Source organism: Scardinius erythrophthalmus (genome assembly GCF_964197995.2).
Source record: "Scardinius erythrophthalmus genome assembly, chromosome: 17".
Classification (NCBI taxonomy): Eukaryota; Metazoa; Chordata; class Actinopteri; order Cypriniformes; family Leuciscidae; genus Scardinius; species Scardinius erythrophthalmus.
Window position 1 is genome coordinate 17,952,278 of NC_138237.1, and position 25,016 is coordinate 17,977,293.

General features: G+C 37.9%; 1 protein-coding gene across 2 annotated transcripts in view; it reads left to right on the forward strand.

Moving 5' to 3' along the window:
• Positions 1–1,437: 1,437 nt before the first annotated feature.
• The window catches only part of gria4b (glutamate receptor, ionotropic, AMPA 4b), a gene marked incomplete at both ends in the record, with an annotated part of 110,391 nt that continues 86,812 nt past the window's right edge, over positions 1,438–25,016 (forward strand). For both annotated transcript variants that reach the window (XM_081390169.1, XM_081390170.1), the window contains 2 exons: positions 1,438–1,525; positions 5,402–5,560. In XM_081390169.1, the coding sequence (XP_081246295.1) occupies positions 1,438–1,525; positions 5,402–5,560 (247 nt within the window). The remainder of the gene's footprint in view (positions 1,526–5,401; positions 5,561–25,016) is intronic.

The window sequence follows — 25,016 nt, forward strand, 5'->3', positions numbered from 1 at the left end:
CCATCATAGACCATTTTTGAGAGAGTACAATCAGAGGGTCATTGGGTCAACAACATTCACCTGTAAAAAAGAGTTAATACTTTTTGTTATCCAGATTAGCGTATTGCTTCTGGGTTCCCTAAAGCATCAGTAAATAGTTTTCTAAAGAACTCTAGAACTTAACAAGTTGTGACATTAAACTCCCTTTTGTTTTAACTGTAATATTTTTTTTTTTTTAAAGTGCCGCTTGTTGACAGCAGTACAATCAATACATTTGTACAAAACCAAATGTCACTAACCCACTGCTCATTTTTCACAGACAGCGTTCCTTAAACTTAAAGACTAGAGGCTGAAGCCGTAGAGTGATATAGAAAAGGAGGAAATTGAGATTGTGATGAACAGTATGATTAATGGGGCTGAACAGAATGGGAGTTAAATACCAGAAAATGAAAACTCAGTGGTCATTCATTAAATGTCAACAAAATGTGTTAAATGTCTTTAGTCTCTTTCAAAGACTCATGTCTGGCATTTGCTTAATTCCCCTTTAAAATCTTGTTTCAGTGCACATTTAGGATTTGTGTCTCAAACGTTGATATATTGTCTACTAGTAGAAATACACTGTCACAACTCTCCTTTATGGTCAGCCATGATTTTTCTAGTTTTTTTAACATGTAAATGAAAAGCTTGTGTGAATGTTGTGGATATCAAAATTAAAAAGACCCTCCTAATTCAGATTATTTAATAACATCCCTCAGCATGATCCCAATTCAATGTGAAATTATAGGCTAGGCTATCTTACCACAGAATAGTTTGTTTGTTCCATAAATCCTGTTTTGCAAAATCTCTCAACTACCTCATGAGGTTGTGTTTTCCCCTTAACTGTAATTTGTTTACCTGACGGTATTTTTCTCCTGTTAATAGTATTAGCCAATGCTGTTAGACACTTGTTTAACAAATTTTTAAGGCAAAATAACGCACTTAAAACATTCTGGACTGCACATATAACAGCAAAAACACGACGTATCATTCACCTGTGTGCACCACATTAGTCGCTTCTCTGACTAGTCCAACTTAGCTTTTGTTTCAATGGGATAGTCCAATCGAAAGGGTGGTCGCGTTATAAATGAGCTTTCACTCGGCTGAGGAGAAGTATGCTGTCTCGGAATACGGCATTGAAAGAGAAAGAACACACGAACCCCGGCGAGAAAGAGTGTGTTTGATGGTGTAGAGAAGGCGCATGTGTGATAAGTGTGTATGTGTATGCAGACACTGCCCACCGCTGTCGCGCTCCCCCCATCTTGCATGTGGACCGTCTACCGCCGGACGGAGTCGCACCAGGGTTCGTGCCACTGCAGGGGAAAAACCCGGCAAGAATGGATTTCTAACAACGTTTCTCCTTTCTGTCCTTTACCCAACTGACGTCATCCTCAATGTCTCTCACAAATTTGAACTAACAAAATGAGGATTTCTTGTAATCAGCTCTTACTGCTATTCTCTTGCGTTTGGGGACTCACTATGGGTGCTTTTCCGAGCAGCGTTCAAATCGGTAAGTACGGCGATGCTTGTCAAAGACACGCGCTTCACGTTTAAAACAGTGGCAAATGAATGACACAAATAAGACCGTCTGCAGTGGGGGTCAACTGCGAATGTCAGTGCGCAAATAATGCGGTTGGAAGTAGATTTGTTGAATGACAGCAAAGGATCATTTAAGAGGCAAATAGTTTTTTTGGGGGGTATACTTTTTGATTGTTTGTTTTTAGCTGTCAAACAGATCAGCGTGCCACGTTTTGGTTATGGCACCACTGCAGTGCTCTCCGTGCCTCTAACGGGATGTTGTTCTGGAGATGAATCATTCTGAACAAGGGCACAAACGCAATGAAAGTTTATTTATTTATTAATGAATGCTTTGTGAAATCAAAATAGTACGGATAAATGATCACAAAGCGACTTAAATATTAATTCACCACCTCGTGAATAGAAAGTGGCTTAATTTATTCCAATACTGCATCAAGCCCTGTGTCATAAGCTCTGAGACTCCTGGTGCCTGTGAGATACATGATCTCTCTTAGCCTGTTATTTTACCGAAATGATGTAAAGTGTGCCATTGTCTAAGGAATGTAATGCCTTAATAACACTGTAAAAATTGCATAAAATTTACAGTAAAAAAAGCAACTACTAGCAGCTGTGATTTTGTGAAATTCAATATGGTGACGTTTCAGGCATTAAGGGAGGAGTTTTGTTGCATTTTACATTTTGTATAGGTTTTATTATTAAGTTATTATTGAAACTATTTAATTAATATTGAGTAGCTTGGAAAGAAAATAGGCCTATGCAGTTAGCTGTCTACATATATTTCTTTTTAGCCAACAAAAATAGTTCCAAAAGTAGCCAAAGTGTCAAGTCTTGCGTGTCACCGAGCAATGCACAGACTAAAATCCAGAATGGAGCTGCCTATAGTGGAATGGAGCAATAGATATTTATTTGCTCAAAGCATTCTGTAATCACTAGCTAGCTCCACTCTGGGTTTTACATGTCACGCTTCCCGCCCACTAGTGAGAGAAACCCACAAATGTTGAATAACAAAAATCTTTTTATTTTATTTATCATACCACCAGAAACTATAAAAGTCAACAGAAAATCAAATAAATCATAGTTGGACTTTCCATCCTGAACCCTGCAGTGCTATCAAAACAATCAAACAAATATATGTAATATGTATAAAATACATATATATGTAATATATATATATTTTTTTTTAAATAAATTTAGAATGTCCCCATGTTAGCTACATTTTACTTTTTGTATTTCGCATCCTGCCCATTGTTCTCCTTCAAATAATATGTAGCCTATAAATGTTGGCTATTTTGCATTTTAGAAAAAGCTTAAAACAATACACCATAAAACAACTACTGCTTATTCAATGTTTAAAAGCAGGACAGTGAACACTAAAAAGCTGCAGTCCTTTATAATGTTTTATAAAGGACTGCAAAAAAAGGTAGAACGTTTTGCAGGAACTCACACAGTCCCTCCTCTGTAACGCTCTTACCGTTTTACACCCAGGAAAACGGTTAGAGCGTTACAAGGTTCAGAGGAGGGACTGTGTGGGGGGAATGGGGTAAGATGAGCCAGTGGGTTGAGCCTGTATCTTGGCAACTGTACACTTTTATTGGAACCACCCATTATTTCTGCCAGACTGTGAAAAGGAGAAGCACCTGGGAGGAGTGGAAAGCACCCATTTACTTTAAAAACTGTTTTTGGCTTGTCAAAGTAAAATGTGAGCATAGCAGATGTAATGGCTGTTACATCAAAGCAAATTTGTCCAGGTCTAAAAATATTTATGATGCATGTTGGTGATTTAGCAACGTATAAAACCATGCAAATTATTTAGCTTTGGGCAAAGTGAGCCAAATGCTGCTGTGGGGTAAGTTGAGTCAGCGTTTTAACTTACCCCACCATTTAGACACTGAAGTTAAATTAAATCTCTGAAATGTAAACACTGGTAACACACAATGTAATATTATGCAAATCTTTTAGTTTATCATATATATATATATTATAACCTTAATTAAGCCTTATTAATACATATAGGCCTATATATATATATATATATATATATATATATATATATATATATATTTATAAAGGCCTATATGTATTTAATATGTGTATTTATATGTATTTATAGGGACAGCAAATCTCCAAATCATTTTCTGATGAGAACCAGATTATGCTTTTCACCATAACCATATTTATCTTTCCACCTGTAGTCCCTAATGGCCTAACATGTTCGACATTGTCAAAAAGCTACAATAATCTTTTGACTGTTTCAGTGACATTCATTTATTCATTCTAATTAATCTTTTATTTAATTTTACTCAACAAACTCTCTATTTAGTCTGTGTTTGGGAAGGTTACAACTTTGGTGTTCAAGATATTGTTTCAGAAATGCAAACAATTAAAGATATTGAAATTTAAACTTAATTTGGTTGGTTTTATGTTGTTTAAGTTAGCATTAAGAAAAGAAATATGACTATTTGTAAAAGGAAATTTGATTAATAAATTAGTTTTTAAAAGAGGTAAATTCTTTAAATTTTCACATGGGTTTGAATCAGATTCATTTAGATGGTCAGTGCAGAATGTTCAACTTACCCACTGACTTACCCCTTATGGGGGAAAATTGAGCCACAGGAACACTTTTTTATAAGAAGACGTATTTTTAGAATCCTTTGTCATAGATGCATTCTGATCATTTAAAATGATGGTAAACATCCTGAAATTACTTTAGATACTTTCATTGTACTTCTGTCTCATTTTCCCTTATTTTGAGGACCACATAAGTAAAAATTGGCTCATCTTACGCCATTCTCCCCTAAATGTAATCAAGGGACATTTTAAGATCTCATTAAATATTGGATGTTATAATCCCATTAAAGTAACTGTTCTCACAAAAATATAATTTGCTACATACATAGGATGTAATTTAGTCTAGTATTGTGCAGTTGCACTCCATCTGGTTTATGCGCATTTTTTTTTCATGCGTTCGCGGGCTTCACGCTGAGAAGCGTCGCGTTTGCTCTCAGGACAAAAACAAAACAGAAATACATTTTATTTTCTGAATCTGACATCTACAGAAAATAATATAATCGCAAATGGCAAGTTATGCGCGGGGGAAGACAACTCTCGAGTCAAGTTACAGCACAATATCTGCCAAATACTTGCTACATCAACCTGTGTTTATGAGCTCATTGAAATCGTTTAATATAACGTTAGAGTTCTCTCGTGCTTTGGATAACAGGTCGTGCGCTTGCCACACAGCGGTTTGTCTGCTTTGCGGCTTCTTCTGCCATTGATTATTGTTAATGCATTTTTGTATAAAATGCGTTCTTGTAAAGTGACGTCACTGATGGAATTTCTCCTCCTATTATTTACATTATGGATTAGCCTAGACATGAAGGCAGGCCTAAAGGGCCACTATGACTAATCCATAATGTAAATAATTGACAATTAAAAAAAAAAAAAAAAAATTTTTACTTTTCTATATATATATATATATATATATATATATATATATATATATATATATATATATATATATATATATATATATTTTTTTTTTTTTTTTTGTCAAGTATTTTTATGGTCCAAAACATACATTTTAATATTCCAGAGAGACGTACTGTATATGTGCATAATGGGGTTATTCGCCTGTGAAAGCTCACTAGAGTGTGCACTTGACTCATCTGACATGGCATATGTTACTTGAATCTCAAAATCCTTGAACCATGTGTATTTTTGTACCCATATATCTCTTTTTCCTCTTAATCAAATAGCCGATTTCCTATTTGACGTCTTTGGTGCAATGTGTTATTTTTCTTCTCCTGACTTCTTTCTTTCTCGCTACGTCTCTCCCTCTTTCCTGCAGGCGGGCTGTTCATCAGGAACACAGATCAGGAGTACACTGCATTTCGGTTGGCCATTTTTCTTCACAACACAAGCCCTAATGCATCCGAGGCCCCTTTTAACCTGGTACCCCACGTGGACAACATTGAGACAGCCAACAGCTTTGCCGTGACCAATGCCTGTGAGTTCAACCTGCTTATACTGGCTATTTACATGAATGCTGCTTAATTAGCAACAGAAATAGGGTTGTGAGAGGATAGTGGGTGATTGCTTATGTTGATGGAAATATAGTTGGTTCAGATCAAGTCCCACTTCCAATATGAATAGTAAACAGTTTCGGCTAATGAGAATCATACTGGCTACATAAACTGAACAGAAGCACTAAAGGCCTTCCATCCAGTCAGCACTGGTGTGTCTTTGTGAAATCTGTCCTCCGGCTCTCAACTGGCACAAATACAGGCTAAGTGCATGTAGGGAGTGTACGATATGTTTGTGTATGCACCCTTCCCCCAATGCCGTGAGCCGGGTATTCTCACTGTGTGTTCATGTGTGTGAATGTTTGAATGCATTTGTGTGCATTCTGCTGACATATGTGCTGGCATTGCATAAATTGTGTTTGGATTTTGCAATAATACAGTCTAGGTCTGCCATAGTTTGTTTATAAAACCCTTCTGGTATGTCTTCTGTGTGGTCCCATGTATAGGATACAACAATAAAGGTGATGATGTCACATTGAGGTGCTCCATACTTTCAGAATTTTTTTTTTGTCACTTGGATCATGCTCAGTATTTTTTGACATAGGGTCAGAGGGTAATCGTGCAGCTCAGCCACGTTGTGCCTGGACTTCTGGTACTTCCTCTTTGTGCCCAGTTCACTTGTTATTTCCTTCACGTAATTTTCAGTGCTCGGCTCTAACCACTAGCCTGGTAATACCAAACTCTGCTACTTCGCTTTGCTTCGTAGACAGAGTCTGGAAGGGCATAATTGAAAAGCGTTTTCTTTCTCGCGGGGAGGCGCTTGTCTGAAGTTTAAAATCATTGGTTACCCGTAAGCCAATCACATAATGTTTGGTTATGACGTGTGTTATGCGCCGGCTCAGCCGCATCGAACTTCCACTGTAAACACATGTATGATGTGAAAACAAAACCATCGAGCGAAATACCTGAGTGAACATGGCTGTGAACGACTTTAGCAGATTATGTGAAGTAAATCTACGCATCCATGGTACAATCTTAGCGTCTACGTCACGGCTCTTAGCCCGCTCCTCTGTTTGTTGATTGGCCGGCTGTTTTGAGGCCGGAGGAAAACTGGGACATACAGTGCTATGCATAAGTTTAGACACCCATACTAAAGTTGACTAAAAAGAGGAATAAAATCATCTTTTGGAAACTGAACTTAATGCCTTAATTTAAAAAATTAGGAAAAATCCAACCTTTAAGGACACCAATTTTCTTTGTGAAAGAATAATGTATCGTAAATAAATAAATGTTCTTCCTTAAAATACAGGGTGCATAAGTTTGGACACCCCTATGTTAAATTCCCATAGAGGCAGGCAGATTTTTATTTTTAAGTATTTTTTTTTTATTATTTTTTTAGGATACTATGCATCCTGATAAAGTTCCCTTGGCCTTTGGAATTAAAATAGCCCCACATCATCACACGGCCTTCACCATACCTAGAGATTGGCATGGTTTTATTTCAGTTAGCCTAATAGCTAGTTTGATTTGCATTGAGAGATGATCTTATGGAAAGTACCCCATGCCAATCTCTAGGTATGGTGAAGGCTATGTGATGATGTGGGGCTATTTTAATTCCAAAGGCCAAGGGAACTTTATCAGGATGCATAGTATCCTAAAAAAAAAAAAAAAAAAAAAAAAAAAAATACTTAAAAATAAAAATCTGCCTGCCTCTATGGGAATTTAACATAGGGGTGTCCAAACTTATGCACCCTATATTTTAAGGAAGAACATTTATTTATTTACGATACATTATTCATTCACAAAGAAAATTGGTGTCCTTAAAGGGGGGGTGAAATGCTATTTCATGCATACTGAGTTTTTTACACTGTTAAAGAGTTGGATTCCCATGCTAAACATGGACAAAGTTTCAAAAATTAAATTGTACGTTTGAAGGAGTATTTCTGTGCCAAAAATTGTCCTTCCGGTTTGTCACAAGTTTCGGAAAGTTTTTTTCGAGTATGGGCATGTGTGACGTCAGATGTAACGGAATTTCCTTATACGGGTCCTAAGGGCACTTCTCCGGTAAGATCGCGGGCGCGCGCGCACTCATACACCAGAGCAAGAGAGCGAAAGCAGTACCTCATCTAAGCGCTCTGCACGGCTTTAGGGAAGTCAGTGTCACCAAAGAAGTGGGTTTTTGGTTGCCAGGGCAAGACAAACCTGCACAGATTCCCAAAGAACCCAGCGTTAAGGGAATAGTGGATGCAGTTTGTTTTTCCGGGCAAAAACGAGTTGAGCAAGACTGTTTCCCTGCATTTCGACGATGATTGTTTTATAAACAAAGCCCAGATCACGGATTTGCAGATCGTCTAATGCTTAAGGATCGAGCAGTCACAATGATAAAGGTCCGCAGTCGTGCGTTGGAACCGCAGGCGGTGAGTAAAACTGTTGAACAAATGTCTCTGTGTGTTGTTAACGTTACTAGCTCGGCGCGTTAGCACAGCTTTAACACATCGCCCACACGGCCCGCCCCCAGCCGCTCGTTTTTTTCCGGAAAGACTCGGATTAACAGGAGATTGAGTGAAAATGAGCATTTCACCCCCCCTTTAAAGGTTGGATTTTTCCTAATTTTTTAAATTAAGGCATTAAGTTCAATTTCCAAAAGATGATTTTTTATTCCTCTTTTTAGTCAACTTTAGCATGGGTGTCTAAACTTATGCATAGCACTGTAAGTCGCTATCTCAGACTGAGTACAGAAGTGAACTGAAATTTAGCGGAAATACGAAGTCTGACGTAGTCAGGCTATCTAACCACAGCATACAGTGTTCCTTATTTTCTACTTCCTTATCTACTGTGCTGTGATGAAGTGATATGACGACCTGTGCTTCCCAGGTATTTGTGCTTTGTGGAAAGTTTGAAAATATGCTATACAAGAAATGTTTCTCTTTAACTTCTTACAGAGACAGCATCATAAACCTCATGAAATCAAAATTGGAGAATTGCAGCTTTCCTGTTACTTTTAAAGCCTTTTAAAAACTGATTGAAGCAGATGCACACATTTAAAATTGACAGTCTCTTTCAGGGAAATTGGACGAATATTTTGATAACTCCTATTTCACTACAGTTTTTGTCCAATTAAATTATCTCTAGAGAAAATGACCTTCCCTCTAATATCACCTGCAGAGCTCAACAATAAGGATGTCAGAAGTGTTTTGAACTGTATGCCTCTGTTTTTCAGTTGGATACAAATATGAATTTAAGGTTTTTGCTGTATAATTTTGTATAATGCTGTATAATTGTAATCAAAATTATTTAACCCCCATTGCAAATCAGGTTTATTGGCAAAATTTACAGACATTCAGCTGTTTGCAATGAACAAATCAAACAAAACTAATTGAAATAGCTGGTAAGTGGTTTCCCCAAATTCAACTGAAAATGCAACTTTTAATGACTTCTGCAGTCTCAAAATTATTCAACCCCCTGAATAGAATCCCTCACAGCAGCACAAATCTGCAAAACAGGTGTTGTCTCAAGCACATTTCATGCCGGTAATCAAGGGCTTCATTAGTTGCACCAGGTTTGCTTGAGCTAGAACACATGAAATTCTTGAACTGGCTAGGCTTATTGAGTGTCCCGTTTAACTGCATGTTAGAAATATGGCAAAGTCAAAAGAATTGTCCAAAAAGTTAAGAGAAGATATCATCGCCCTTCACAAACAAGGAACATGATCCAAAAAGATATCGAAGGCACTAAATGGTCATAGAGACACCGCTGGAAGCATAGTTCGCAAGTTCAAAGCTGGATCACTACCTGGATGGGGCAGAAAAGGAAGCTATCAATGGATGCAACCGGTTTTCTGAGAAGGTAGGTTCATAAAAAACACTCAAGTGACTGCAAAAGACCTGCAGCAAGACTTGGTGGCAACAGGCACTGAGATTTCAGCTTGCACAGTAAGGCACGTACTAAACTCAGATGGTTTCCATGTCAGAGACGCCACAGATTTTTTTGGATTCTGTTTGTGGAGCGATGAAACAAAACTGGGAACTTTTCGGCACTATGGATCAGCGGTATGTTTGGAGGAAGAAGAATGAAGCATATGCTGAAAAGAACACTGTCTACAGTTAAGCATTAGGGTTGGGATGATACACCTATCTCCCGATTCAATGCTATCATGATACTTGGGTGCCGATACGATATGTATTGCGATTCGATACTGCAATATATTGCGCTAAAAAAAATACTAAATTTAACACTAGACCATGGGGAAAAGTTAAATAATACACTTATACAGACTGTACATTATGTATAAAGATGAGTCATATTTACAGAAACAATTCATCACATCTTTCTGACTTTTATTTTAGAAGCATCATACAGTACTAGGCTACATTCTCTTTAATGATTCAATAACAGATACATTTTTAACAGTCAATTGTCACCACCTAGTGACGAAACAATGTAATCGATAAATGCGTTATTTTAAGCGCCAAGTTTCTGTCAAAAGCTGATTTACTCTATTTTGATCGCTACCGTAGACATCAGTGTTTATATTTGAACTTTAAGCTTTTATCCAAGTTCTTCTATGATAATTTGAACTATTGTATAACAGAAATAATGATACTATTATGAGGTTGAAAAGACCTTTTGTGAAGCTGTTTCATGACAACTCTCTCTGGGTCAGCGGCAGCGCCAAAGCAGATTTGAATGTTGCGATATTATTTTGTCAAAGGTTTAATAGACAGACAAATTGGAAGATCGCGTGGGTGTTTGAATCGAGATCACAGCATGTGGAAGGCAAGATGGATTCATTTAAAGTATCAGGAAATCCTAGGAGAAAATGTCATGCTGTCAGCGAAGAAGCTGAAGCTTGGGGATCATTGGACCTTCCAACAGGACAATGATCCCAAGCATACCTCAAATTCAACCAAGGCCTGGTTTCAGAAGAAGTCTTGGAAGATTCTACAGTGGCCATCATAGTCACCTGACTTGAACCCCATAGAAAATCTCTGTTGGGATTTGAAGGCAGTTGCAGCACGCAAACCCAAGAATATTACTGAACTAGTGGACATTGCTCATGCGGAATGGGCTAAAGATTCCTCAGAAACACTGCCAGAAGCTGGTGTCTGGTCATACATCTCGATTGCAGCCGGTCATAACAGCAAATTGGTGTTCTACTAAGTACTAAAGATGCTTGCCATGAAGGGGTTGAATAATTTTGAGACTGCAGAAGTCATTAAAAGTTGCATTTTCAGTTGAATTTGAGGAAACCACTTTAAACATTTGTTTTGTTGAGCTATTTCAATTACCTTTGTTTGATTTGTTCATTGCAAAGAGCTGAAAGTCTGTAAATCTTGCCAATAAACCTGCAATGGGGGTTGGATAATTTTGATTACAACTGTATAAAAATATGTATATATATTTATTTTTTGGGTGTGTCTTTATGCCAGTGAAAATCTGAACTACTGACCCAACTGGGCCAGAAGAAAAAAATGTACTGCTTATGTTATTGTCTCCATGTTAACTACAAAAACACAAATTTGTGAAAATGATGATGTCATGTGCATGCGTATTACGCGTTCAGTATATAGACGCGTGATGTTTCTTTACAAAGTGACATCGCCAACTACTGGCCTAGCATGCATAATACAGCGGTTTTAGCCGTTTTCGCGGATCTGTGTGAATGGCGATCGTTTTGACAATGTTGTCATCTATACGCGAATAATGCAAAGGAAGAACTTTTCAGTTTTTAGTACATCACTATTGTCGTATAAACGTACACTTGTACTCCTAATCTGTTATCATAACAGGCTGTGTTCTCTACATTGATGATAGTCCCTGTTCCCTGATGATTGAGTTGGCCCCTTGAATGATAAAGATGAATTTGTCTGAAATTTATATAGCCCGTTTAACCTTCTCAGCAGATTAACGCAGCATCGTCGTGGTAATTTGAGCCAGCCTGATAAGTTCCTGTCCTATTACTGTGTATGAACAATCGGTTTCAGTTAAACAGATTAATCGCCCGGTCCGTCACTCGCCATTTTGAGTGCAGTGTAAATCACTGCAGTGGAGCGGCAGCCCTACTTATATAGTAGTCAGACTACTAGCGATCTGATGTGGTGTGCCTCATCCTCGGCATCTCATCCTTTCCTTCCTTCCTCTGTGGCTGTCTGCAGCTCTGTTTGCAGTGTGTTGCACATGATGGCTTTTATTCCTCACTGGGGAGCCATCGCTGCCATGGGAGGATGAGTAGAGGACAGATTATTCGCTCCCAATGATCTTTCTGCCTTCAGCCGCCTGTTTCTTTCCCTCCATCCTCTCAGTTCTGCAGTGTTATTTTACACAGTCAATGGTTAAATTAAGCGGGGAATGACAAATGCGTGTTTTTGGGGAGGGTGAAGGACAATTTTGCATAGTAGGGATTTGTGTGACCTCTAGGACAGTCATGCAAGTGGGCATGTTTTCAGCTTCTCAGCAGTGGGTATGTCAACTCAGCAGCATAGTGCTGATACAAGTCTCTTTTTGTGTAATTCAGTCATAGCCGAGACAAGTTTGTTTCCTACTGTCGCATCAGTGTGCATGATAGCATCGCCACATGGGCATATGCCCCTCTCCGCAGAGCTACACTCAACCTATTTACACACAGCACCACATGAGTGAACGCTGCTTTATAATAGGAGCATGGCAGCTGGATGAGGTGATATTGGTGCTTTTAAACCGTTTTTTAAGAGGTCAGCAAGTAAAACATTTGTGATGTTTACTTTTCCAGTTGTTCTAGCCTCAGAGAGTCTCTTGTTGTATCAGATATCTTAAATATGTCTGAAATATTGTTGTGCCACTAGAGCAGGGCTTGGAGTAAAATGGTCACAAATGCGACAATTGACTTTTATAAACTGGTTCAGGTTCCTGACTTAGTGGTTTGAATTAGACTGATTCTGTAATTTGAAAACTAGTGATGCACCAAAATTTCGGCAACCGAAAATATTCGTCTGAAACAGCACAAATAATGAATTTATGATTTCTGCCAAAATAGTTTTGGAGGGCTGACATATTGAGTCTGAAATATCAGGTCTGAAATATCTAGAGGTAGTTTATCACCTCTGAACATGACAACCTGAACATCATATTGAGCAGTGTTACTCAAATTTAATGTCCAGAATAACCAAAACTTAGAAGATCCAAAAAGGTATTTAGATGTAAATAAAAGCCCTAATTAAATATGGTCATTATATAAAGCAATTGCATTTTTAAATGAAAACTCTAATTTCAGTTTCAGTGTTTCTGTAAAAAAAAATTAAAAATTCAGTTCATCACTATTGAAACTTTGAAAAATAAAAATGTCAGTTTGACAATTTTTCGTTTTAGAAGTGTGTGGCTTAGACATGCGCGGATGGGCTATTATTTCATCCGCAACCACATCACAAAACTCATCATCCGTCTGCCATCCATCCGCACCAATGTTTTTGACCAATTTTCAAAACCGCACCCGCCCGCCATCCGCTGATTGGGCATTGCAAGGCGCTGCTGATGACAGCCGCGAGACTAGAAAGCTCTTACCTCAGAATATCAGCAGTGAACTCCGTCTCTGATTGGCGCACAGGGACAAAAATAAATAACTAGCCTAAATTAAACGCACTTCGGCAAACCTGACCTTATCTGATAGGCTACTGTACAATATTTTCATTGTAGCCTAAAAGAAAACGCATTTTGGCACATCATTTCAACATGCTGCTATTTAGCCTACTACTAATGAATGCCTATTTAACTTTATTTTTTAGCAAATAGATAGAAAGCTCGAATAAAATAACAAGTCATTTACATTATAGGCTAATTAACTCTACGCACTGTCATGTCAGGGTGACGACTATAGGACAAGCCTGTTCTGAAGACTCCCGTTAATTTTGAATGCACGGGAAGAGCGCAGAGAGCGCGTCTTTTTCAGGCACAGTGCAATTCATTTTATACCAACAACAGGCCTAACAATCATATAATAAACTATAGAGCCTCGATATTAAAGAAACGGCGACTCTATTCATTCCGAAATTCGATGAAATTCCACCGCACATTTTCACATTTGTAATTGTCCATAACAACCCCAAAAACTTACCTGCTTGGCTTGCACATCTAATTAAAGGGATAGGCCTAGTTCACTTTGAAATTAAATTTTGGTATGTTTTAGCTTACCTCAAGGGCATCCAAGATGTAGGTGTCTTTGTTTCGGCAGTAGTTTCAATTTTGATATTTTTAGGTCAAACCGTTCTTGTCTGTCAGTCATTTAATGCAGGTCTGTGGTCACTGTCTCAAAGAGCATGCACAGAGTTCAAATTAAAACAATTCCCCATCGTCCAAATTAAACAATTCCCCATCGTAAGTACACATTGATGGCCTAAGACACGAAACGAGTGGTTTGTGTGAGAAAACGAACGGTATTTATATCGTTTTTACCTCTTATACACAGCCACGTCCAAGTGATCTGAGGGCGCGAGCGCATCCTGGTGTGTGACGTGTACGCAGACTGGTGCATAAATATGTACACTAGATGTCGCCTTGTCTACGGCAGTTCATTGGAACGAATGTCTTTAAGGCGACATCTAGTGTATACATCTATGCACCAGTCTGCGTACACGTCACACACCAGGATGCGCGCGCGCCTGATGGGGATTTGTTTAATTAGGACGATGGGGAATTGTTTTAATTTGGACTCTGTGCATGCTCTTTGAGACAGTGACCATAGACCTGCATTATATGACTGACAGACAAGAAAGGTTTGACCTAAAAATATAAAAATTGAAACTACTGCGGAAAAAAAGACACCTACATCTTGGATGCCCTTGAGGTAAGCTAAAACATACCAAAATTTAATTTCAAAGTGAACTATCCCATTAATGGGCACAGGTTTCCGACTATTTTCCTTTTTTTTTTTTTTTGCTGTGGATGTTATTGAGCTTGTAGAAATCGGACACCAATTCTGCGACACAGATGAACATTTATTGATATCTCTATCAGACAATGCCTATTTTATATGCCAAAAGAAACAACAGGCAGTAAAAAATGATTAAAATAAATAAATAAATATCCTAATGTAGTAGGCATAGGCTATAGCCGCATGTTTTGGCAAACAGTAAAAAAAAAAAAAAAAAAAACGGCATATCGTAGCTAAGCCTTATATGCCATCCCCCTTTGAACGAACATAAAGTCTGACCAGGCCATCTCTGATAATAACAAGCAATCTGCATAGACTCGACTAGGCCATATTACTGCCTGATGAAAATTTGACTATTTCAAAGTGTGCTCGATTTTTTTTTTTGGATGTAGGTATAGTCAGAAAACAATATTTAACAATGTATACGTATATTTTTCATTTGATTGGTTCAACTGCCCGCCACCCGCCCGAATTTAATTAAAATATTTTTTTCCGTTACATCATCCACCCGATCCGCGGTTTATCTGCGGAGTCCGCGGCTGTAACCGCCAACCGTGCATCTCTAGTGTGGCTCCCGGTCCCCCCCCCCCCCCCATCTTTTTAGCCTAGATCCCTATAGACTGATTCTTAATTTTTCATTAACCTTGATTTTTGTCAAAAATTTTTACATCTGCAACACTAGCAGCAGCACTACAAGCTACCTTACTCTGGCTCATCCAGTGGTGTGAGTTTAGGGTGAGTCACTATTTTTCAGACCCCCTTGAGTGTGCCCTTGATTCGCCCTTTTGCCCAGCATACTAATTAAATTTGCAGTTCTGTTTGCTAGTGGCACAATATACTTTAAACTGCACTTTTAAAATACTGTGTTCAAGTGTACAGTATGCTCTTTCATTCACTGTACTCTTTGTTTTTTATTAGCACGTATCAGAGACAGGATGCTCAGAAAAGATTGTTTGAGGGAATTATGCTGTATGGAAACAGTGTGCAAAATAATGTCTTCAGCTAGTGCCTTTTTTATGTTCCATCTGGTTTTCAAATGTTTGAAGCTTTCAATCAGGCCCCTATGAACACTGCAAGAGTCTCTTTGCTTTGTTTGGTCTGTCAACAGAGAAGATTATGTGGCAAACAGATAGGGCTGTGTCCATATGTGTGTTTAAAGCCACAATGTCCCTCTGTCCCCATCATTCTCTCAGAAGGCTTTCTCTTCCAAGGGGTTTGGCTATCCAAAAAGAAAAAAAAGAGACAGAAAACCGCATAAGCCAAGCGGTGACGAAAATAGCCAGGGGCTTGTAGGGACTGTTTCTCCAGATTGGATCCCTCTGTGAACAGAAACCATCCCGTATCGCTGATTCTCCCTCTGCCTCACTCTTTCTATCTCATGGATAGAGTATTTCAACACGGTAACTTTCTATCTGTCTTTCCTCCAACTTGCTCATTAATGCGTGGGTCTGGTGTTTGCCTAAGTCTCGCTGTAATTCCTGAATCAATAGTTGTTTCCAGCAGCCATCTGCAGCGAGAGTGAAAAGAGAGTGAAAATCTCCAGTGATCTTGAGTTGTTTGATGGAGAGTCATGCTTCCTACTTGCAGCTCCAATTCTCCTTTTATTGACAGAATGATATCTGTATTGACAAAGATTCGTCAATAATATGAAGCTGTGACAAAATAAGAAAATCTTTTGTCTATATTAGGGGTTTTCAAACTTTTTGATGCTACGGAGCCTCAAATATGAGGATCTCCTTGCGAGGGACCTCTTTGCTAAAATATGAAGGCATATGTATTTGTATATATAAAGGCCCATTTATACTGTCAAAATATGTGTTTATGAATATTTTAATATTATAAATTTGTACAATATTATCTGAAAAATATTTACTTTTTATTATTTTGACACTGTATGTTTTTCTACCCAGTACTCTCCATTAGTGTACATGTACAGTCAATAGAGTAAAATAATTGTGATTTAATCTCATGATATCCAAGCAGTCTTTGAAAACATAATGTCAAATTTGATGTAATGCAAACTTATTTAGAGAAAAGATGTATAAAATAAATGTATCCAATTTGTACCCATTTGTCTCGAACCCCAGTTTGAAAACCTCTGGTCGATGTTGTTGTTTAGACAGAATATCTACATTGTGTATTCATTACTTATTTTGTCCTCATCAAAAGTCTGCAGTGTGCCAACATGTTTTAGTAAATGCGTGGAAGAATGTATTTTTGCACTCTGCTGGGCCATTTCCTCTCTTCTCCCCTGGAGGCAGGGCTCTGGACACCCTTTGAGTGGTTGGGATTCACCTTTTGATTTAAAGTCTCGGGCGGCTGGCTCTCTGAGGATCTTGGGGGTGTATTTTTGGGTTAGGTTCAATCTTCCTGCCTCTGAATGAGTTCCGGTTAGGATCTGTAAATCATGAAGGGATGGAGGGGACTGTTTGGGCCATTGGGAAGGAGGAGTGTGTAGTGGTGCAGGGTTTCCTTGAACAAGACATTAATATGGCCAGACAGTGCAAGAGAACACACAGGGATGTCCAAAACATCACAAACTACTAACAAAAAATGCTAACCATACTGAAGCTATTTAATGGCACAATATCTAAATATTTATTAATGAAGATATTGTGATTTAAATAAGAGTATTTTTTCTAAATTTATTTAAAAAAGTGATGAACGGAAGTGATTTTTTATTTATTTTGTCACAAAAAGAAGATGCAAGAACTTAAATGAGTCAGTGAATCATTTATTTGATCAGTAAATTGTTTAGATCGTTGAGTTGTTTATTTACACAAACTATGCACATGAACAGTTTCAGTACAGTGAATATGACTTCTTGGCTCTATATAAACTACTTCTTTTTTTTCTTTTTTTTAAAGAAATGTATGCTTTTATTCAGCAAGGAGACATTTAATTGTTCAAAAGTGAGTAGAATACATTTACAATACAATAAAGTATATCTGTTTCCAGTATCACTGTTTCCACAAAAATATGAAGCAGCACAACTGTTTTCAATGTTGTTAATAATTAGAAATTATTCCTGAACAGCAAATCAGCACAGAGTCCTGCAACGGGTCGGCATCCGAAGGACCCGCGGGTACCCGCATAAAAGTGGCTAAAACGGGTGGATTGTGACATTCCTAAAATTCACGGGCGGGGACGCAGGCGGATAATGAACTCCTTGCGGGCGGGTAACGGATGAAAAATATGTGCAATATTTGTATGTCTAAATTACCATTACACATACGCAAATATGTGTTTTAGTCAGGCCGTCCTTAAAAATATTCTTGTTTGCCGTAACCCGACCGACCCTGTCAATTTAGGACCGACCCAATTATTTATTTATTTTTTCCTTTTTAGTCCGACCGACTTGCCGGTAGTGAACTTGTGTTAAGACCTACCGATTTTTTTTTTTACTCCTCAAACAACTAATACAAATGCAATAAAATGATATTAATTATATTTTAGTAAGTATTGTGTATATACATTGCCCATATATAGGCCTACATACAAACATATACGGTCTTTCTTTTAAATAAAAACCAGTGGCGTCATCTATGATTATAAGGGCTGTAGGCTATATGCGAAATGAAACCGAAATCGCGACACTCAGGGCCACGAACCTACAATTAAAACTTTCACAGAGATCTCAAACAGACATTAAAAACACCAAATATTAAGAATTGGCATATCAAGCAAAATAATATTAGATAAATGATCGAAAATTGTAGCCTATCTCCCCCTCCACATGCTCACCGGCAATGCTCCGACATTAAATTTCTCTGTACTGTATGTGTTGTAGCCCTGTCATTAAAAACGATTTAGTTTCATATTCATGTTTAAATAAAATAATATATTTTTTAAAAATTTCATGTTAATAATATGAAAAGTGAAAAGCATGAATAAGATACAGGGGCGTAATTTGTGGGGGGGTTAGGGGGGAGATAACCCCCCCAATATTTAAATCTATGCATTACAACCCCCTCAATATGTATACCATGATCACATGAAAAATATGCAGAACCCAAACTTCAACCCCCCCAATGTTCAAACCAAATCTACGCCCTTGATAAGATAAGATGATCCCGAATATCGGGAGACAAATGCAGTGGGCAGACATGATTTTGAACATTTCATTAAGTTTGTTTATGTAGAAAACCTTTCTTTAAAGTGAATTTCGTTTCGTATTAATTGTATCTTAATTTTAATCAATGTTTCATCAACCAATTTCTTGAATTAAATAAATAAGAGGTAAATATAGCAGGCAATAATCACGACACGGAGGCGCGGGCGCGTGAACTTGAGGCTCGTCTCTTAAATGAACCGAAACTCAGCGTATAAGCTACTTGCCTCACAGACCTGAGAAATAGAAATCATGAAATGTCTACTTTTAAACAAAACAATTAAAAAAAAAAAAAAAAAAAAAAAAAAAACCCGACTGCTCTCTGCTTATGCAATCCGTAATGTGAATTTCTCTCTGGCGCGCTCACTACTGCGAAGATCGCGAGTCAGTCAGCATCGTCAACTTCAACTTTGACACAAAAAAATGAAATGTCTCCTTGATATATTTGACATTAATAATCATTACTTTTCCCAGTTCTTTGTGACAGCTTTTAGGTGCGTTATTGGCAGCGCACCCTATGAACGCGTCCCCACCGCTCGATAGATTTTAGCTTGTGTGTGATTTATCGCGGGCACGGGTCGGGTAACGGGCCGAATATTAACGGGTCTGGGCGGGTGCGGATTTCATTTTGATTTTTCATTTTTTCACCAGAACGGATCTGGTGCTGAACTTTGCGGGTACGGACGGGGGCGGGTCTCCAAAAATGGACCCGTGCAGGACTCTGAATCAGCATATTAGAATGATTTCTGAAGGATCATGGGGCACTGAAGACTGGAGTAATGATGCTTACAATTCAGCCATTGCCATTGCAATAATAAATAAATTTTATAAATATTTTAAAAGTGAAAACAATTATTTTATATTGTAATTTTTCACAGTAATACAGCTCTTATTGTATTTCAAAAATCATACCCACCCTAAACTTTTGAACGGTACTGTATGAGATGAGTTTAGGTTTTAGAGGTGGTACTACTCAGGTCTGATACAAAAAAATATTTGGACAGTATGTCTTCACATTTATACTATTATTAGTCCTTTTTTTCTTGTATTTGGATTTCACAGAGCAGTTGCTTTTATCAAAATTCAATTTTCCCCATGTTTAAAAAAAATTCTTGGTTTTCTACCAAAGAGTTCTCGAGAAATTCTTTAACTAGTGCAGAGGCCAGATATTTTCTATGGTTTCTTTTCAATGTGTTCTGCTGCATCTATCTTAACGCTGCGCCAATATCTCCACAGATTAGAGCCTTTGTATCTGCCTCAAAGTGTTCGCTTCACTGAGCAACTGTCTCCGTCGAGGCCAGGTAGAGCCGATAGATTGGAAATCCTCTGAACCTCTTTCAAAGTCCCTTTCTCTCCCCGTGGGATTCTTACCTATGGCGTCTTCCTCTGTCCTTCAAGCTGTGCTTCAGAAACACGACGGGGCTGGAATGATGGATCACCTTAGACCCACGCACAAGGACGACAGGCAGGGAGGGATGGGCTGATGCTGGGGAAGGGGTGGCTGTCCCTCAACTCTCCTCTGGCAGGTCCAGTGCTTTGTCAGCCTTCTTTCATAATTTTTTGCCAGTGGATCAAACCACCGCTACATGGGAAATAGAGACGTGGTTGTGGATGTTAGGAGGGGCCAGGGCAGTCTCATGCAATAATAACCAACTGCAGAACCGCAGAGCCATACGTCAAAGCAGTCTGAGGACAGCAGCGCCAGGCCAGCAGTCTCAGGTCGATGTTGGGGTGGAGCTTATAGCGTCATTAAGGGTAGGTTTAGCGGTTGGGTGGGGTTGGCCATTCGTTAATACACACTACAAGATATTCAGCGCAAGTTTGGGACGATTTCTCCCCTTCTGACAATCCTAGGTAAAGTCCCATTATCTTGATGGTTCTACAGATCATCTTATTAGATTTTCCTGTGGTGTGAGGTTTGTCAAGAGTGACTAAATCTGCTTTGTAGAACGTCGGAGCCGTCCTGATCTCGAATCGTAAATATTCAACATGTTGAAACGAAACAATCGTTTCAAAAGCAGTCCACCATGTTTGTTTACTTTAAAGTCACATTTGATGCGAGAGATTTTGCGAGATTTCTCATGTTCACAGACGGGACTCTGGATGTTTGCTAATGGAATCTGTTAGTGTGTGGTGTGCTTTCCTGAACACATCGCAGCACTCCACACATTTGAGGAACAAAACGATTAAATCTATGATTTCTTATCGTCATGTTTGTGGTTTCTCACATTTTGAAAATCTTATAAGATTTAAAAAATCTTTTAGTGTTGCCCCAGCTTAAGTTAGAGCTTATAGTTATAGTGAAGGTTAGGGTTAGTGGATGGAGCAGGATATGCAATTAACTATAAAGAAAACTATATTAGCATATTTCACACCAATGCACCATAACGTTCTGTTTATTATAAGCGTATTTACAATGCAATTACAAGCATTGGGGTCCGCCACTTTAAATGCCCCAACTCTTTAAAAAAAAGACTGGATTCTGATTTATTACCTGGAAAAAGCATTCTGAAAGTGAATCCAATGATATCTTTCCTCTGTGTTGTTATCATCATCCATGTAATTTTTCAAGTACATGGTCAAGGTGAATGTTTGAGACTTCTGATTCATTAGCTACTATAGGTAAATATCTAGAAGAATAACAAAGTGCAGTAAAGCCTTGCATATTTAATTTAGAAATGTCCACTCTTACGTTAAAAAATAGGTGGATGGCTTTAGTAATAATCAGTTACATTTATATAGCCCTTTTCTCTGCACTCAAAGCGCTTTACATATGGAAGGAGGGAATCTCCTCAACCGCCACCAATGTGCAGCATCCATCTGGATGATGCGACGGCAGCCATATTGCACCAGAACGCCCACCACACGCCAGCTTATTGGTGGAGAGGAGACAGAGTGATGAAGCTAATCAGTATATATTTGGACAGAGGCCAATGGGCAAATTTGGCCAGGATGCCAGGTTACACCCCTACTCTTTTTCGAAGGTATTTTTTAATGACCACAGAGAGTCAGGACCTCGGTTTAACGTCTCATCCGAAGGACGGTGCTTTTTGACAGTATAGTGTCCTCATCACTACTGGGGCGTTAGGACCCACACAGACCACAGGGTGAGTGCCCCCTGCTGGCCTCACGAACACCTCTTCCAGCAGCAACCTGGTTTTCCCAGAAGGTCTCCCATCCAGGTACTGACCAGGCTCAGCCCTACTTAGCTTCAGTGTGCAACCAGTTTGGGGCTACTGGGTGATATGGCTGCTGCTTAGTGTGGACTCAAACAATTATAATGATTATTACAACTTTATAGTTACAGTTATCATCCTTAATGCGAACATGCCTTTATAAGCAATGGAATCCTATATAGCACAATATAAAGAGTGTCATTTTGGTGATGCTAGATAAAAGTTGCTAAAGTGACGCTTCCTTAATCATTAGCTCCTTAATGAGTCCTTGTCCTTCCTTGCATTTTATACACCAGGAAGCTTGGCAGAATCAGTACAATGAGATTGGTAAAATCATGTTTGATGAGGTCTTTGGATTGTCATCATCAATGCAATTAAGAATTCTGATTATGAATATATTTTCCATGACTAAAGATGACTGAACAAAATGGAGTCAAAAATCTCAACAAAATATGGCCTCTGCTGACTTACCTCCATTTGAGTCACTTTTCTTTAAAGGATTAGGAAAAGAATATGATCTCCTTATATTCCCAGCTGTCCCGATTTGCCTTGTGCTTCTGATAGCAGCAATTGATAAGTAAGATATATGCATCATATCTGATCATTTTTTAGCGCTGAATCTTATTTCTCGGGTAATGAGATAAAAGCTTTACACATATGCAGCATGTTTTGCTACGAAGCAAGATCGCTTTTATTTGTTTGTTAGATCTGTCATTTGCCATATGGCACAGCCAAAACGTTTGATCGGTCATGGCCTGTAGCCCCAACCTCGTCTGCAGTGACTGTATCAGCACTACACACCTCCATCTTGATAAGTCAGTCAGCCACCTCTGCGTATTAGCGAGTCAGAATGATGGAGAGGTGTAGACAGCGAAATGAAAAGCTATGGATGGAAGGATGGATAACGCAACAAAGAGCTGACACAGGAGAAAAGATGAAGAAGTGCCTGGTGGTGAGGAATGGCGCAGAGTACAAGACCAGACAGTTTTATTATTCCAGGAATTGTTTAGATTTCCCTGTTATGTACACTGGAATTTTAATATTTTCCCTTTGAAATTTGACCAACAAAGAGTAACAACAAACAAGGATGTGACATTGACTTCTTATGAGTGTAAATATGGAAGGAGAAAATGTAGAAATTTGAATGGGAGAAGCCGTAACGCTCAATGTGTCGGCTGTAGGAATTCAGTGTTATTTATTTATACTGTATACTATACACTGCCCAGCCAAAAAAAAGTCACTGTTTGGATTTAAATTGGCAAATGCTTAAGAGTCTATGATTGGATCATTATTGCAGTGATTATTATGTTTCTAGCATGTTTCTAGCATGCAACAGTTCTTCTAACCCTAATCGATGGAGTGTGTAGCTTTTCATTTCTTAAACAACCATGTAGGAAGACACATCATGGCCATATTCCAGGATGACAAAGCCAAGATTCAACAGGCTTAAAATGAAGAATAATTTTCACACATGAATTGGAACCTCTGAGTCCAGACCTTAAATTCATTGAAAGTCTTTGGGATGTGTGGAGTGCTTGACTTTTGCATTGTCAATACAAGATCTTGACCAAAAATTGATGCACCTCTTGATGGAAATAACATCACAACATTTATTTCTATCAAGAGGTGCATCAATTTTTGGTCAAGATCAGTGTAGTATTTATTAATATTTTGAATCAGTTCAATATTTTATTTTTTTATTTGAGTTAAATTGTTTTATTTTTATTAATTGTATGTGCTTTTGTCATTTTTATTCTTTTTTTTATGTCTATTTACATTAGTGACCAAAAGTTATGCCTGGAGAAAATTCTTTATCAAAGACATCTTTATTCAAATTATTCAAAATTTGTTAAAGATTTTGTAAGCATATTGTGTAATTGCGCTTGGAGTCAATTGTTTTATTTGTGATAATAATGCAATGAAACATGCCAAATTGTCCACACATAGCCAGACTGCCTACAGATAGAAATTATGAACATATGCAAAAACAAGAGAGAACAAATAAATGATTGATTTCTGATTATGTTGTAGTCAATGTATGCTTTTCCTGTGAACTTTTTGTTTTTCCTATGCATTTGTTTTTGCATATAGTAAAATAAAACCTGTAGCTGTAGTTTACTTTTTTTTTGTCAGATAAATAAAACCAAGTTTAGTGTTTTGTTTCCCTCTAATATTTAATGGATTTTAAAATCAACTTATTTTGATGGTTTAATCAAATTTGGGTCATTAAAAACAAATATATTAATTTATTTTTTATTTCAGTTTTATTTTTATTTTTGTAGTAAATCTTATTTCAGTTAGTTGACAAGACAACATTTATAATTTTATACATTTCCAAGTTTAAGTTTTTCATCTAATGTTTACATTTTATTATTGAAGTGTTACGGTAATGTGATTTAAAAAACAGAAAACAGATTTTTGTATCCTTTAACATTAAATCATAAAAAAAAAATCACAATTTTTTTATAACCTTTAAAATAATTTGCAGATTATTTTCCCCATTTTATCGATTGCTTTTGCCTGTGTACTTCTTTCTGCTTCTATTAACCATTTTAACTCCAGTTTTGACTTGCACATTTTTAGGCATTTTGATTAAATGTTAAACTGTTGTCCACTGTTTATTTTAGGGAAGAAGTGTTTAATTTATTTTTATGTTGTATTTATGCTGTATTTTTTTTTTTTATCCCATCTTGCTGAGTTGGTTATGTAACTACCCTTTCCCTTGACACTCTTAATGGGGGAGGTGTAGACGGGAGGAGGACTTGTGTGAACTCTGTTGCTTACTGTTAATTACTTGGATAGTTAGACTAGAAGCCTCTCTTGTGTACTGCCCCAATCTTTCTCATTGCTGTTTCTCATTTTTGTGCTGTTCCCCCCCTTGGCAGCATCATTTCTTGACTAAAATTAGACAGGAAGATGCAATGAAACAGTAATCTAAAAGGGGGTACAAAGAGGTTGACACATAATTTGCAGCTTTTAATTGAAAGGAGCGAAGCAATAGAGATGCAAGATGGGATTTGATCAGTAATGCTGTTAGTGAATTTTCGTGTTCACAGATCAGGCTGAACAGAAGTTCCTGTTCCTGTCGGCTCTCTATACCTCATTGAACATGGCCCTTTCTGAATTGCTATTGAAAAATAATCTATTAGTTCCAGTCCTCAAATTTGATTGTTTCAGCAGCTTTCCAAAAGATCTGATATAACAATGCAACAGCACTGGGATGTTTCACTGTTTGTTTCACTCCACTTGTC